This window comes from Salvelinus namaycush, chromosome 6 (genome assembly GCF_016432855.1).
Source record: "Salvelinus namaycush isolate Seneca chromosome 6, SaNama_1.0, whole genome shotgun sequence".
Lineage (NCBI taxonomy): Eukaryota > Metazoa > Chordata > Actinopteri > Salmoniformes > Salmonidae > Salvelinus > Salvelinus namaycush.
This window is the reverse complement of record NC_052312.1, coordinates 47,920,559-47,934,705: the sequence shown is the minus strand read 5'-3', so window position 1 is coordinate 47,934,705 and position 14,147 is coordinate 47,920,559. Positions and strand designations below refer to the sequence as shown.

Genomic DNA, 14,147 nt, shown 5'->3' with positions numbered 1-14,147 from the left:
GAGTAGTGGTATTTGGAGTAGTGGTATTTGGAGTAGTGGTATTTGGAGTAGTGGTATTTGGAGTAGGGCTTACGCAGGTTGGAGTAGTGGTATTTGGAGGAGTGGTATTTGGAGTAGTGCTTACGCAGGTTGGAGTAGTGGTATTTGGAGTAGGGCTTACGCAGGTTGGAGTAGTGGTATTTGAAGTAGGGCTTACGCAGGTTGGAGTAGGGGTATTTGGAGTAGGGCTTACGCAGGTTGGAGTAGGGGTATTTGGAGGAGTGGTATTTGGAGTAGGGCTTACGCAGGTTGGAGTAGTGGTATTTGAAGTAGGGCTTACGCAGGTTGGAGTAGTGGTATTTGGAGTAGGGCTTACGCAGATTGGAGTAGTGGTATTTGAAATAGGGCTTACGCAGGTTGGAGTAGTGGTATTTGGAGTAGTGGTATTTGGAGTAGTGCTTACGCAGGTTGAAGTAGTGGTATTTGGAGTAGGGCTTACGCAGGTTGGAGTAGTGGTATTTGAAGTAGGGCTTACGCAGGTTGGAGTAGTGGTATTTGGAGTAGTGCTTACGCAGGTTGAAGTAGTGGTATTTGGAGTAGGGCTTACGCAGGTTGGAGTAGTGGTATTTGAAGTAGGGCTTACGCAGGTTGGAGTAGTGGTATTTGGAGTAGTGCTTACGCAGGTTGAAGTAGTGGTATTTGGAGTAGGGCTTACGCAGGTTGGAGTAGTGGTATTTGAAGTAGGGCTTACGCAGGTTGGAGCAGTGGTATTTGGAGTAGTGCTTACGCAGGTTGGAGTAGTGGTATTTGGAGTAGTGGTATTTGGAGTAGTGCTTACGCAGGTTGGAGTAGTGGTATTTGGAGTAGTGGTATTTGAAGTAGGGCTTACGCAGGTTGGAGTAGTGGTATTTGAAGTAGGGCTTACGCAGGTTGGAGTAGTGGTATTTGAAGTAGGGCTTACGCAGGTTGGAGTAGTGGTATTTGGAGTAGTGCTTACGCAGGTTGAAGTAGTGGTATTTGGAGTAGGGCTTACGCAGGTTGGAGTAGTGGTATTTGAAGTAGGGCTTACGCAGGTTGGAGTAGTGGTATTTGGAGTAGTGCTTACGCAGGTTGGGGTAGTGGTATTTGGAGTAGTGCTTACGCAGGTTGGAGTAGTGGCATTTGGAGTAGTGCTTACGCAGGTTGGGGTAGTGGTATTTGGAGTAGTGCTTACGCAGGTTGGAGTAGTGGTATTTGGAGTAGTGCTTACGCAGGTTGGAGTAGTGGTATTTGGAGTAGTGCTTACGCAGGTTGGAGTAGTGGTATTTTCCAGTGCTTGTGCATGCAACTCCAGGGGGGGAGAGAGGGGACTGACTCCCCGTGTCCTGTAACCCTCCAGTGGAGTGAGAACGCAGCCACTCCTTCCCCTCCTCATGGGACGTCTGTCTGGACGAGGGAGGGTACCTAGAGAGGACGTGGTACACATCAACTAGTGGCACCACTGATTCAACATGACGTCTATTGAACCATGCAACTGCATCATCTACATATCACATGACTGAAGTGTGGTGACAAATATATTCACTAACTCATGCATAGTTATGTACGTACACACAGTGCTTGACTTTGACTAAAATAGGTGCCAGCACTCTGTTAATATATAGGTGCCGGTACTCTGTTTATATATAGGTGCCGGTACTCTGTTAATGTATAAGTGCCGGTACTCTGTTAATATATAGGTGCCAGCACTCTGTTAATATATAGGTGCCGGTACTCTGTTTATATATAGGTGCCGGTACTCTGTTAATGTATAAGTGCCGGTACTCTGTTAATGTATAAGTGCCGGTACTCTGTTAATATATAAGTGCCGGTACTCTGTTTATATATAAGTGCCGGTACTCTGTTAATATATAAGTGCCGGTACTCTGTTTATATATAGGTGCCGGTACTCTGTTAATATATAAGTGCCGGTACTCTGTTAATATATAAGTGCCGGTACTCTGTTAATATATAAGTGCCGGTACTCTGTTAATGTATAAGTGCCGGTACTCTGTTAATGTATAAGTGCCGGTACTCTGTTAATATATAAGTGCCGGTACTCTGTTAATGTATAAGTGCCGGTACTCTGTTAATGTATAAGTGCCGGTACTCTGTTAATGTATAAGTGCCGGTACTCTGTTAATGTATAAGTGCCGGTACTCTGTTAATATATAAGTGCCGGTACTCTGTTAATATATAAGTGCCGGTACTCTGTTAATATATAAGTGCCGGTACTCTGTTAATGTATAAGTGCCGGTACTCTGTTAATGTATAAGTGCCGGTACTCTGTTAATGTATAAGTGCCGGTACTCTGTTAATATATAGGTGCCGAAACGCCACAATATAATTAAGTCAATATTCTAAAAGAGGTGCTGGACCTCAAGCAGTATAACGTTGGAGGGAGGTGGAAGAGTTCTGGTGTGTTCCGGCCCAAGTCAAGCACTGTGGACACAGACTCACACACATGCATCCACCCACACACAGGCACGGCCACCCATCCCACCTATGTGCATGCATGCACACACACACACATGATCAAAGACACTCGGTTTACACATGGTCAAAGACACTGACAGTCTTTACTCTCCTCATCTCTAGCGGTTCCTAGCGGGGGGAAGAGTTATCTAAATGGTTGATAGGCAGCCATGTTTAATCCTTAAAGGAAGATAATTGAGTTCAAGCTCATCCTTTCAACACTGAAGCTCATAACAGACTGTCTGTCATACTAATACCCCACTCTGAATTCTTTCAGACGAAGAAAGGTACACTGATTGACATCTAATGACAGTAAACGGTATTGAATGATAAATCATGTGCACATGTCTGCATGTTCAACTTCAAATCAAATGGTCTATTTTGCACAGAATTGTCCATTGATTTTGAATTCCACTTGGAGTTCAGAGGAGAGCACGCCTCAATCAGAGATGTTTTGAAGTCTGCTTAATGTGCATTTAAAACTGAGCATTGGACACATGAATATCATAATCGTTTAGCTATTATCTGGCTTGAAAAAAGGCAATTTGTTGCTTTGAATCCCTCTGGGCTAGAAGAAAAGGCAGGGACAAGAAATACAACCCAGTCCTAAACTGCTGAGTGGCGTCTGAGATGAATAGAAATAAACGTCTAGGGAAAATGCCTCCACGCCTGCTGTGAAAGTCTACGTTTCTTCCGGGTTGGAGCGAGTAGTCGCATTCCGCATTCCGCTTCGCTCCACTGTACTCCAAAGTACAGTTAAAAGGAAATACGTGTTCTTTCTGTGTTGTCAAACATCCCCTTAGCATTACATGCAGTGAATTCTAAAAGGTTGCAGAACTCCTACTCAAGGTAGAGATTCACTCTCTACTGCAGTCTAATAAAGACAAATATCAAAGGAGCCTGGATTTGTTGCAGTGCTTTTTGCAGACGGTAATTGGGTAGAAAAAGCCATTTGTAGCAGTGCTTTTTGCAGACAGAGTAATTGGGTAGAAAAAAAGCCATTTGTTGCAGTGCTTTTTGCAGACAGAGTAATTGGGTAGAAAAAGCCATTTGTTGCAGTGCTTTTTGCAGACAGAGTAATTGGGTAGAAAAAGCCATTTGTTGCAGTGCTTTTTGCAGACAGAGTAATTGGGTAGAAAAAGGCATTTGTTGCAGTGCTTTTTGCAGACAGAGTAATTGGGTAGAAATAGCCATTTGTTGCAGTGCTTTTTGCAGACAGAGTAATTGGGTAGAAAAAGCCATTTGTTGCAGTGCTTTTTGCAGACGGTAATTGGGTAGAAAAAGCCATTTGTTGCAGTGCTTTTTGCAGACAGAGTAATTGGGTAGAAAAAGCCATTTGTTGCATGGTGGTGTGATAGGGGCTGAATCCCAAATGGAACCATATTCCATAGTGCACTTATTTTGAGCAGAGCCCTATGGACCCAGATCAAAAGTAGGGCACTATATATAGGGAATAGGGTGCCAATAGGGTGCCACACTTTCTAGTGTTGAGGGTCTGGACACGATTTCAGCCATTAGATAGGACAGGAGTAGTGGAAACTTGATTTAAAATGGATGCCCTGCCTTGCCCTACAGTCAACGAGGAGGAAAACAAGTATAGCTATTCAGAATCCACTAGACTACATGGGATCATTGACTTCAGGCACCTGTAATCTGTGAGGAACTGTGGAGTGTCCAGAGGAACAACAGTTACTAATAGTCTACCTCTAGAAGAGAATTCTTCAACAGGATTTGTACAGCAATTGAAGCCTTTTATGAGGTGAAACTAAATAGTCACTCCCATTAATATATTCAATTTTCAATGTGCCAAACCCTCATCGGCTAAATCTCCTGAGACAAATGTCAAGCAAAATGCTAACGTCATTATGTAACACTGCTTTCCTACACCAACATGACATTAGACACAACATGTGATTTTGTCAGTTAGAAAGACATGAATAACTTGTGAGAATGAATGAAAAGACAAAACAAGGAAACACCAAAAGGACAAGGCATGAGTGATGAGTTACCTCAGTCCCTTTTTGGGGAGTGTGTTTCTGTCAAGAGGCATGCTGTTAAGACACAGAGAACAAAAAACATTAGAATTACCTACAGGTGTAGGATCTTAATTTGATCACCCTGTTGTCGCACAGCAGGAAATGCAATCTTGTAGTGTACTGTATTTGAGGTTTAAAAAGACTTCTAAAGTCTGTACTTTCCACTTTGCTGGAGGATTATTTTCCTGCTGTGAGAAACTGGTCAAATTAAGATCCTACATTTAAAAGATCACGATGCCATGGATTCAATTCACATCTATTGTTTGATAGAACACACATACTGTCTAAAGTGAGAATGCTTTAGCCCACTACAATGGGCAACGTTACCCAAGAAACAGACATACGGAAAGCACACATTAAACCGAACATTTGGGTTAGTTTGATACTCTCAATTTAGACAGCAATCGGTGAATGAAGGAAATATTACAAACCGCTATGACAACATTGAGCTATACTGAAAGGACAAGATGAGCATGACGTTGTATTCCATACATACAGTTTACAAGTCCATTTTCAAAGTGTCTGTACATTGATGGCTGTTTGTCAGAGATGGCTGGTGTGATAAGATATAGGAGGACGGGCTCATTGTAATGGCTGGAATGGAATAAACGGAACGGAGTGAAACACGTAGCTTCCCTGTGTTTGTTGTGTTTGATATTGTTCCCTTCATTCCAACCATTACAAAATCTTTTCCCATCAGCCACCACTGATGTACATGTTACACCTGCTGGTCTGAAACAAACTACCCACAGGAACCTAATGGAGTTACGTTGTTCCACATTGGGACTCACCCCTCAGAAAGCGTGGACTTGACGCTGGCCGTGCGGGTGACTTTGGGGCCGTGGTGGTGCCCCAGCAGCAGGTCAATGGACTCGGAGCTGGTGTGCAGACTGGTCATGCTCTGGCAGCTCAGTGTGTCCTTACTGCCAGAGCATGCCGAGGAGCTGCTGAGGTTGGTGGGCCAGGGGCGGGTGTTGGAGGGCAGCGAGAGGCCTGACGCCGGGCTGGAGGCAGGCGAATCAGTGCCCAGGTCAGGGGCCTTGCCATAAAGTGGGCTGCTAGCCCCGCTCTGCCCGCCCGCGCTGCCCAGGCTCCCCGTGCCCGAGGAGGGAGAGTCCAGGCTGGCCTGGCGCGCCAATGTGCCATGAGGGCTGCCCAACGCAGAGGGGCACTTGCCTGAGTCGGGTGTGCCTGGGGTACTGGCCTTGCTGCTGGCTTTGGTGCCAAACAACCTGGGAGAGAGAGAAAGAGATGGTTCCATTCACTCACAGACTATTTATGGCAATCATGATCCCCTCATAGACTGAACAAACTCAGTCTCTAGGTTCAGAACTAGGTTGTTTGATATAGAACAGTATTACATTTATTTGATTACACCAAGGAAATAGGAGCTTGGGAAAAGTTTGAATTCCGCTCAACACTGCCCCTCCCCTATCTTCATCACCTTTAGCAACTATCTCATAAGCCTACCATATTCTTCTTCATAGACACTATGAAGAAGTACACCTTCCCTACTGCCTCTGTTAGAGTATGTGTGCATCCCAAATGGCACCCTATTCCCTATATATTGCACTACTTAGTACACTACTTTAGACCAGAGCCCTATGGGAATAGGGTGACAGTTGAGACGATGGAGCTCCCAGTGATTTTAATTCAGACAGCTGTGGTTCAGACAGCTGTGGTTCAGACAGCTGTGGTTCAGACAGCTGTGATCATAGCATTGCCCCATTTCCATTCCATGCATGTAATCAGCCAATCTGGTCACTCAGCAACACATTTGTTGTTCACAGGTCCTTCCTGTCGTGTCTGACGTGGGGCTGCCATCAAACAGGCTCCCGATTAATAGGTGCCTTTTTCTTAGGGGTATACGCACAAATCAAAAATGCACTCTGCGCCTCGACAGGTCGGACGGCGTGGCCGTGTCCGGACACGCCTTGTGAGCGCACCTAACTAATGAGACAGGAGTTTGCGAACAGAATAGCTTTCTCACTGTCAGTTAATCAGTTTAGCCTGACCTGAATGGCAAATCATCTACCGTTCATCTTGAGAGAAATGCCATCAGTTTCTGTGATGACATCTACCGAACAGCAGGGGGCAACCTTTGCCTCCCCGACTCTCAAGCCCAACGAACAAACTCAGACCAATGTTTCTGTGCTGGGATATGATTTAGTGTCTTATTACCTTATTACCTAAAATATATATATATGAGACTTTGGAATACTAATTCTGCGCCGCTTCAGAGAAGAAGTGAACTTCTACCTGTAATTCTGACAGCACCAATGAACACCTCTATCTATCAGTAGCATCTTGGAGCTGAGAAACAACATTGTACCTCACCTCACAAACAACACTTCATTAATCTGTGGGGGCCTCGAGCACGCAGTCGGTGAGAGTGCCTAGGGAACAACAAGCTCCCTCCACCTTTATAATAGAGATGAAAAATGGCAGCTGCTTGGCTAGGCTACCAAGCTCTTATATGAGTGCAGGGGAAACCAAGTGAGCAGCGATGACTGACCTGCGGAAGGTAGGTGAGGCGATGTCCGGGTACTTGGACCCTGGTTGCCTGAGGCCAGACTGGCCCGTGGAGGTGGGGCTGGACTTGGGGGAGGTGGATAAACCTGCTGGGTCCTGGTCCGACACGGCCACTTTCTCCTTGTCCGTCTGGTTGATGGTGATGGGGATGGGGCTGGAGCGCCCCGAGCCCACCTTCCCAGCGTCCCTTCGCTTGGTCCCCGTTCCTCCGGCCGACTTGCAGCTGACATTGGAATCGATGCTGCTGGAACTGGAGCGGTGCCCGCTGCGCCCCACCACCCCCCCGCTGGAGGACTTGGCCGGCCGGGGCAGAGAGCGGTACTGGAGGGGCACCTTGGAGCCTCCGCAGCCCATCAGCACCCCATCGTCCTGGGGCTGGGAGCCATCCAGGCTGGTCTTACGGACTCCGCTGATCCCTGTCCCCTTGCCGATAGCCGAAGACTTGGGCACCTTCCCCAGGGTGGCGGAGCCACTGGCCAGGGTGGCACCGCTGGACGTGATGAGGGCACCAGAGGGGGGGCTGGCCATCTTTTTATACCCGAACGACCCAGTGGTGGGGGGGCGGGCGATGCCCGAGGGGGGTTTCTTGCCCTCGTCGCCACTGCTCTTGCCGGCGTCGGAGGGCGAGCGCTGGATGCCAGCGGTCTTGGAGGGGGCCTTGCATTTCTCTGAGGCCTTAGCGTCATCAGTTTTACCTGTCGATACAAAGGCCAGTCATTAACAAGCTGGCAAACACCTTCCCCTCTGCAAACTGCTGGGGTACTGAATAATTTAGCTAGGATCGAGCAGAGGGGAGACGGACCTCGCAGCTTATTTGTAAATAACGGGACTCATCTTCATCATCATCTGTAGGGCTACAGGGCAGGTGTGCCAAATGACTTTACACTTCGCTAATATTTTACAACTCTTTTCACAAAGCTCAGCTAAAATAGAAAGCTATACTAATCCAAACATGAGAAGACTTGCTGAGCAAACCAAAACACGATTGAGAAAAAGATAAAGTAGAACGGAGAAACGACAAACATTACCGAGGGCCTCAAAGGGCAATGACACTGGTTTCCTAATGAATAATCTGATTGGCCGAAATCTTTGACCCTGTTATCTAATCAATGTCAAACTGGAACACATCAACAAATGAAATTCACTTATAAATTAAGCTAGGATGGACATTTCCTGGTTCTAATATCAACCAGACAGGCAGTTTGATTGAATGAATGACCAGTCAGAGAATAATATACACCACCATCCATCCTCAGTTAGACATGGGCCCTGTTCAAATAGGTCAGAAATACATCCTTCCTACCTTCCTTGAAGTACTCACAGATCTGAATTGGTGAACGTAATACGGCGGTAACCTTGGATACACCGATACAATCACTTATACTGTAGATCTGTGCTCACCTCAAGACAACAAGGAAGGAAGGAAGTTATTTCTACAGTTTTCCAACAGGGCCATGGTAGAAAGAAATAAGCAAGGTCTGAAGTAGGTCGAAGAAAGAGGGCGGGTCCTACCAGGGGTTTTGAGGGTGGCGCTGGTGCCTTTGGTCCGGGGGGGCGTGATGCCCACCTGGGCAGTCATACCCCTTCTCCAGGAGCCAGTCTGGGACATGGGTAGGCCCGTCTTCTGCCCGGGATCCTCGCCGCACTGCCCCGCTGGCGAGGAGGCAGAGGAGGAGGAAGATTTCCACTTTGAGCTGGGCTCCATGCTGACATCCAGCTCCTCGTCCACCTTCTTCAGATCTTCAGCTCCGGCCCAGCTGCTGCTGACCTCCTGCTCCACATGCTGGTGTGTGTCCGCCTGGGACAGTCAGTAACCCACACACCTTTATTTTACTATCCTTGTGGTGACCAAAACATTTATTCCAATTCAAAATCCTATTTTCCCTAACCCCTAATTATAACCCTAAACTTAACCCCTAACACTAAAACAGGCTTTTTACTTGTTTTACTATCCTTATGAAGACTTCTGGTCCCCACAAGGATAGTAAAACAAAACAAAACAAAACCACACACACACACACACACACACACACACACACACACACACACACACACACACACACACACACACACACACACACACACACACACACACACACACACACACACACACACACACACACACACACACACACACACACACACACACCGCTGTACATTTCCTTGGCTTTCTCTCTTGAAAGCCAATTAAAACAAAGTAAATAGCTTCATTTCCAGACTACAGTGATATACCTCATTGTTACACATACTCAAAAAGTATGACAGACATGTCCCTGTTTTAATTGAAGCAAGTGCAAAGACAGTGATGCTTCAGTATCATTACTCACAGTTAGTTCAATGTCTGGAAGCATGGATATGCTCTATTATTGTTCATTTATAAGAGAATAAACAGGATATAGGCTCTATGGGTTGTTCTGGCTCGGACAAGCCTACTTCCTTCATTTACACTCCATGGTGTACTGTACCTGGGCTGCCTTGTTCTTGCGTGGTGACGATGTGACGGCGGGGTAGGTGGGCGTGTTCAGATCGTCTGTGCTGATGTTGTCTACAGTGTCACTGAGACCGCTGCTGACCGAACTGCTGTCATCCCAACTACGAGAGAGAGAGATAGAGAGAGAGAGAGAGAGACAGAGAGAGAGAGAGAGAGAGAGAGAGAGAGAGAGAGAGAGAGAGACAGAGAGAGAGAGAGACAGAGAGAGAGATAGAGAGAGAGATAGAGAGAGAGACAGAGAGAGAGAGAGACAGAGAGAGAGATAGAGAGAGAGACAGAGAGAGAGAGAGACAGAGAGAGAGATAGAGAGAGAGAGAGAGACAGACAGAGAGAGAGAGAGACAGAGAGAGAGAGAGATAGAGAGAGAGAGACAGAGATACAGAGAGAGAGAGAGAGAGAGAGAGAGGTGTCAGAGATGAGTGATAAAGACAGAAGTCATCCATCTTCCCACCATATCAATCTTTCATTCCATTTTGTCATCCCTCCACAAATACCAACAATCCTCTCCTTCACCCTTCCAGTAACCCTTCAGGTAAACTCAGAAACGTGCATCTCTGCACCGTGTAAAAGAGAAACCCCTTCCAACCTGCAGGTAATGCACTCTGTGTAGGGTGAAGTTGCCCCTAAACACTGATCTTGAGGTTTTGCATTTCCCGGACTAATGGTTAACTTAATGATTGGTGGAGGGGAAGGTGATCCTAGATCTGTACCTAGGGGAAACTTCACCACGAGGTGCACTATGCATTGTACCTGCATCTGGCTGCCTATCATGCTGCCTTAATGAAACCTACCCAGTCCCCAGGGAGCCAGGAGATATGCCGGAAACAAGCAATCTCTGTCGTGGGTGAGGATTCGCTCAATTTCCAATCACCTCCTCCCATCTATCACTGTTGTTGATCACTCATCCTCTCTCATTAGTACATTGAGTGGCGGTGGCCCTCTTTAAATCTTCATTAGGCTATTGACTTCTGGGTATTGTGTATCCTGGGATAATTTCTCAACAAATAAAATGTATTTATGAAGCCCTTTTTACATCAGAAGATGTCACAAAGTGCGTATGCAGAAACCCAGGCTAAAACCCCAAACAGCAAGCAATGCAGATGTAGAAGCACAGTGGCAAGGAAAAACTCCCTAGAAAGGCAGGAACCTAGTGGAAATTATAAGAGTACATGGCCATTAAGGCCACATCACTCTTCAAGATGTTCAAACATTCATAGATGACCAGCATGGTAAAAACATGACTATATATGGTGATGTATGGATCAGGACTGAAAATGGGATGTATGGATCGGGACTGTATATGGGATGTATGGATCGGGACTGTATATGGGATGTATGGATCGGGACTGTATATGGGATGTATGGATCAGGACTGTATATAGGATGTATGGATCAGGACTGTATATGGGATGTATGGATCAGGACTGTATATGGGATGTATGGATCAGGACTGTATATGTGATGTATGGATCTGGACTGTATATGGGATGTATGGATCGGGACTGTATATGGGATGTATGGATCGGGACTGTATATGGGATGTATGGATCAGGACTGTATATAGGATGTATGGATCGGGACTGAAAATGGGATGTATGGATCGGGACTGTATATAGGATGTATGGATCGGGACTGTATATGTGATGTATGGATCGGGACTGTATATGTGATGTATGGATCAGGACTGAAAATGGGATGTATGGATCGGGACTGTATATAGGATGTATGGATCGGGACTGTATATAGGATGTATGGATCAGGACTGTATATGGGATGTATGGATCAGGACTGTATATGTGATGTATGGATCAGGACTGTATATGTGATCTATGGATCAGGACTGTATATGTGATGTATGGATCAGGACTGTATATGTGATGTATGGATCAGGACTGTATATGTGATCTATGGATCAGGACTGTATATGTGATGTATGGATTGGGACTGTATATGGGATGTATGGATTGGGACTGTATATGGGATGTATGGATCGGGACTGTATATGGGATGTATGGATCGGGACTGTATATAGGATGTATGGATCGGGACTGTATATAGGATGTGTGGATCGGGACTGTATATAGGATGTAGGGATCGGGACTGTATATGGGATGTATGGATCAGGACTGTATATGGGATGTATGAATCAGGACTGTATATGTGATGTATGGATCAGGACTGTATATGTGATGTATGGATCAGGACTGTATATAGGATGTATGAATCAGGACTGTATATGTGATGTATGGATCAGGACTGTATATGGGATGTATGGATCAGGACTGTATATGTGATGTATGGATCAGGACTGTATATGGGATGTATGGATCAGGACTGTATATGTGATCTATGGATCAGGACTGTATATGTGATGTATGGATCAGGACTGTATATGGGATGTATGGATCAGGACTGTATATGTGATGTATGGATCAGGACTGTATATGGGATGTATGGATCAGGACTGTATATGTGATGTATGGATCAGGACTGTATATGGGATGTATGGATCAGGACTGTATATGTGATGTATGGATCAGGACTGTATATGTGATGTATGGATCAGGACTGTATATGTGATCTATGGATCAGGACTGTATATGTGATCTATGGATCAGGACTGTATATGTGATGTATGGATCAGGACTGTATATGGGATGTATGGATCAGGACTGTATATGTGATGTATGGATCAGGACTGTATATGTGATCTATGGATCAGGACTGTATATAGGATGTATGGAACATGTTAGCATTACATCATTGGATGGTTTTGACTTTCTTATCAGGCCTGGGTTCAAATACTATTTAAAATCTTTCCAATAGTTTGAGTGTTTGTTTGAGCCTGGCTGTAGTGTTGTGGGTGGGTGGGTTTTTCAGTTTTGAAACTATTCTATCAGTTCCATTGCGTCAGGCAAGCGGAATCAAGCCCAGATAAAATATTTGAAATGATTTCAAATAGTATCTGAACACTGGTCTGGTTATTATGCAGGTGATGTACCCAGAACCCCTAAACAAAGGCCATATGGTTCAACCAGTGATCATTTCTGCACACGCTGTTTAATTACCACAGCTCCAGAGATTGGGGATCTCCAGAAATATGTTTCAGTCATGTCCAATTCCATTTTCTCTTATCACACCTAATACACCCCCCTCAATAATAATGTATTAGTTCTCTCTCCGTCTCAGGCTCATGCACACTCTCTCTCACACACACACACACACACACACACACACACACACACACACACACACACACACACACACACACACACACACACACACACACACACACACACACACACACACACACACACACACACACACAGTGGATGGTTGCCATGACAATCTGTGTGTATGTATCTCTAGCATGAATTAACATTTGGAATCTGATCACCTCACTAAAGCTAGAAATTGAGTCTCAGAGGGAAATGCAGCCAATTTGATCCAGCATAGCCACAGTCATACATACAGGGAACTAAAGAAATACGACAAATGAACCAACAACGTGTGGGAACCTCATCGACTGTCTAAGAGGGGAGAGAGGACAGGATTTAACCTGCTCAAGGACATGAAACAATAAACCCTGAGGTATTGTAGTCTCAATTCAATCATATATGACTGAGCAACTGTCCTCTACCACATATGGGAGATGACATACCAGAGATGACAGATCAGAGATGACAGACCAGAGATGACAGATCAGAGATGACAGATCAGAGATGACAGATCAGAGATGACAGATCAGAGATGACTTCCAATCCCTTAGAAAAGTGAAGTTCTCATTGCTAAGATAGTTTGCTTATTCCATTTTAGTTGAGTGAACATTACTTCTCCCCTGACATCTATAACTCATCCAAGACAAAGCTGAAACGCAAAGACAGGCTCAAAAGGAGAAAAGAATGAGTTGTATGAAAGGCCCACAATGGGTGTTGGGAGAGATGTGTGGGTGTTCCTCTGAAAGATATAACAGTGTGGACATGCACGGGTGCGTTCTCCCTGCTTATTGATTTTTCCAACCTCTTTCGTGCTTTTCAAGGGGATTGAAAGCTATTCATATCAGCATTGGATAACACCAAGAATTTAAATATCAAGTTCACAGTTAGTTAAACAATAATAAAATCATTCCCTTTTGCAATGCCAACAGGGTGAGCCTGTTAAGAAGACGGAGCTGGAAAGGGCACGTTTTAAAATCATTCCCTTTTGCAATGCCAACAGGGTGAGCCTGTTAAGAAGACGGCGCTGGAAAGGGCACGTTTTCTTACTGTACTCTATGTAGAGTTAAGCAAACTATTTCATTTGGAGCAAAAGTTTGAACTGTGCAAATGGAATCCTTGACAGTTAAATGGGAATTCTCAGCTCCTCCATCTTTTTGGAATATAGGTGTCTGAACGTCTCAATTCCATGAAATAAATGGAAACTATAAATTGCCTGTGGCCTGTGTCTGGCCTGGATCCCATTTCACGATAGCCAATTTCTCATTGGCCATATGTCATTTATCATTTTGCCATTTAATATGTCCCCAAACTCTGTTATTAGGAGGCAGTTTCAATGATGACCGTGCACAGGGTGAGTGATTGAATCATCATGTGTGAAGATGCAGATCTTCACTAGAA

General features: G+C 45.1%; 1 protein-coding gene across 1 annotated transcript in view; it reads right to left on the bottom strand.

Moving 5' to 3' along the window:
- LOC120049162 (neuron navigator 3-like) overlaps nucleotides 1-14,147 on the bottom strand; it is a gene marked incomplete at its 5' end in the record, with an annotated part of 93,929 nt that overhangs the window by 44,724 nt on the left and 35,058 nt on the right. Inside the window, 6 exons of the mRNA XM_038995389.1 lie at nucleotides 1,265-1,422; nucleotides 4,482-4,523; nucleotides 5,300-5,740; nucleotides 7,024-7,735; nucleotides 8,553-8,838; nucleotides 9,506-9,632. Coding sequence (XP_038851317.1) covers nucleotides 1,265-1,422; nucleotides 4,482-4,523; nucleotides 5,300-5,740; nucleotides 7,024-7,735; nucleotides 8,553-8,838; nucleotides 9,506-9,632 — 1,766 coding nt within the window. The remainder of the gene's footprint in view (nucleotides 1-1,264; nucleotides 1,423-4,481; nucleotides 4,524-5,299; nucleotides 5,741-7,023; nucleotides 7,736-8,552; nucleotides 8,839-9,505; nucleotides 9,633-14,147) is intronic.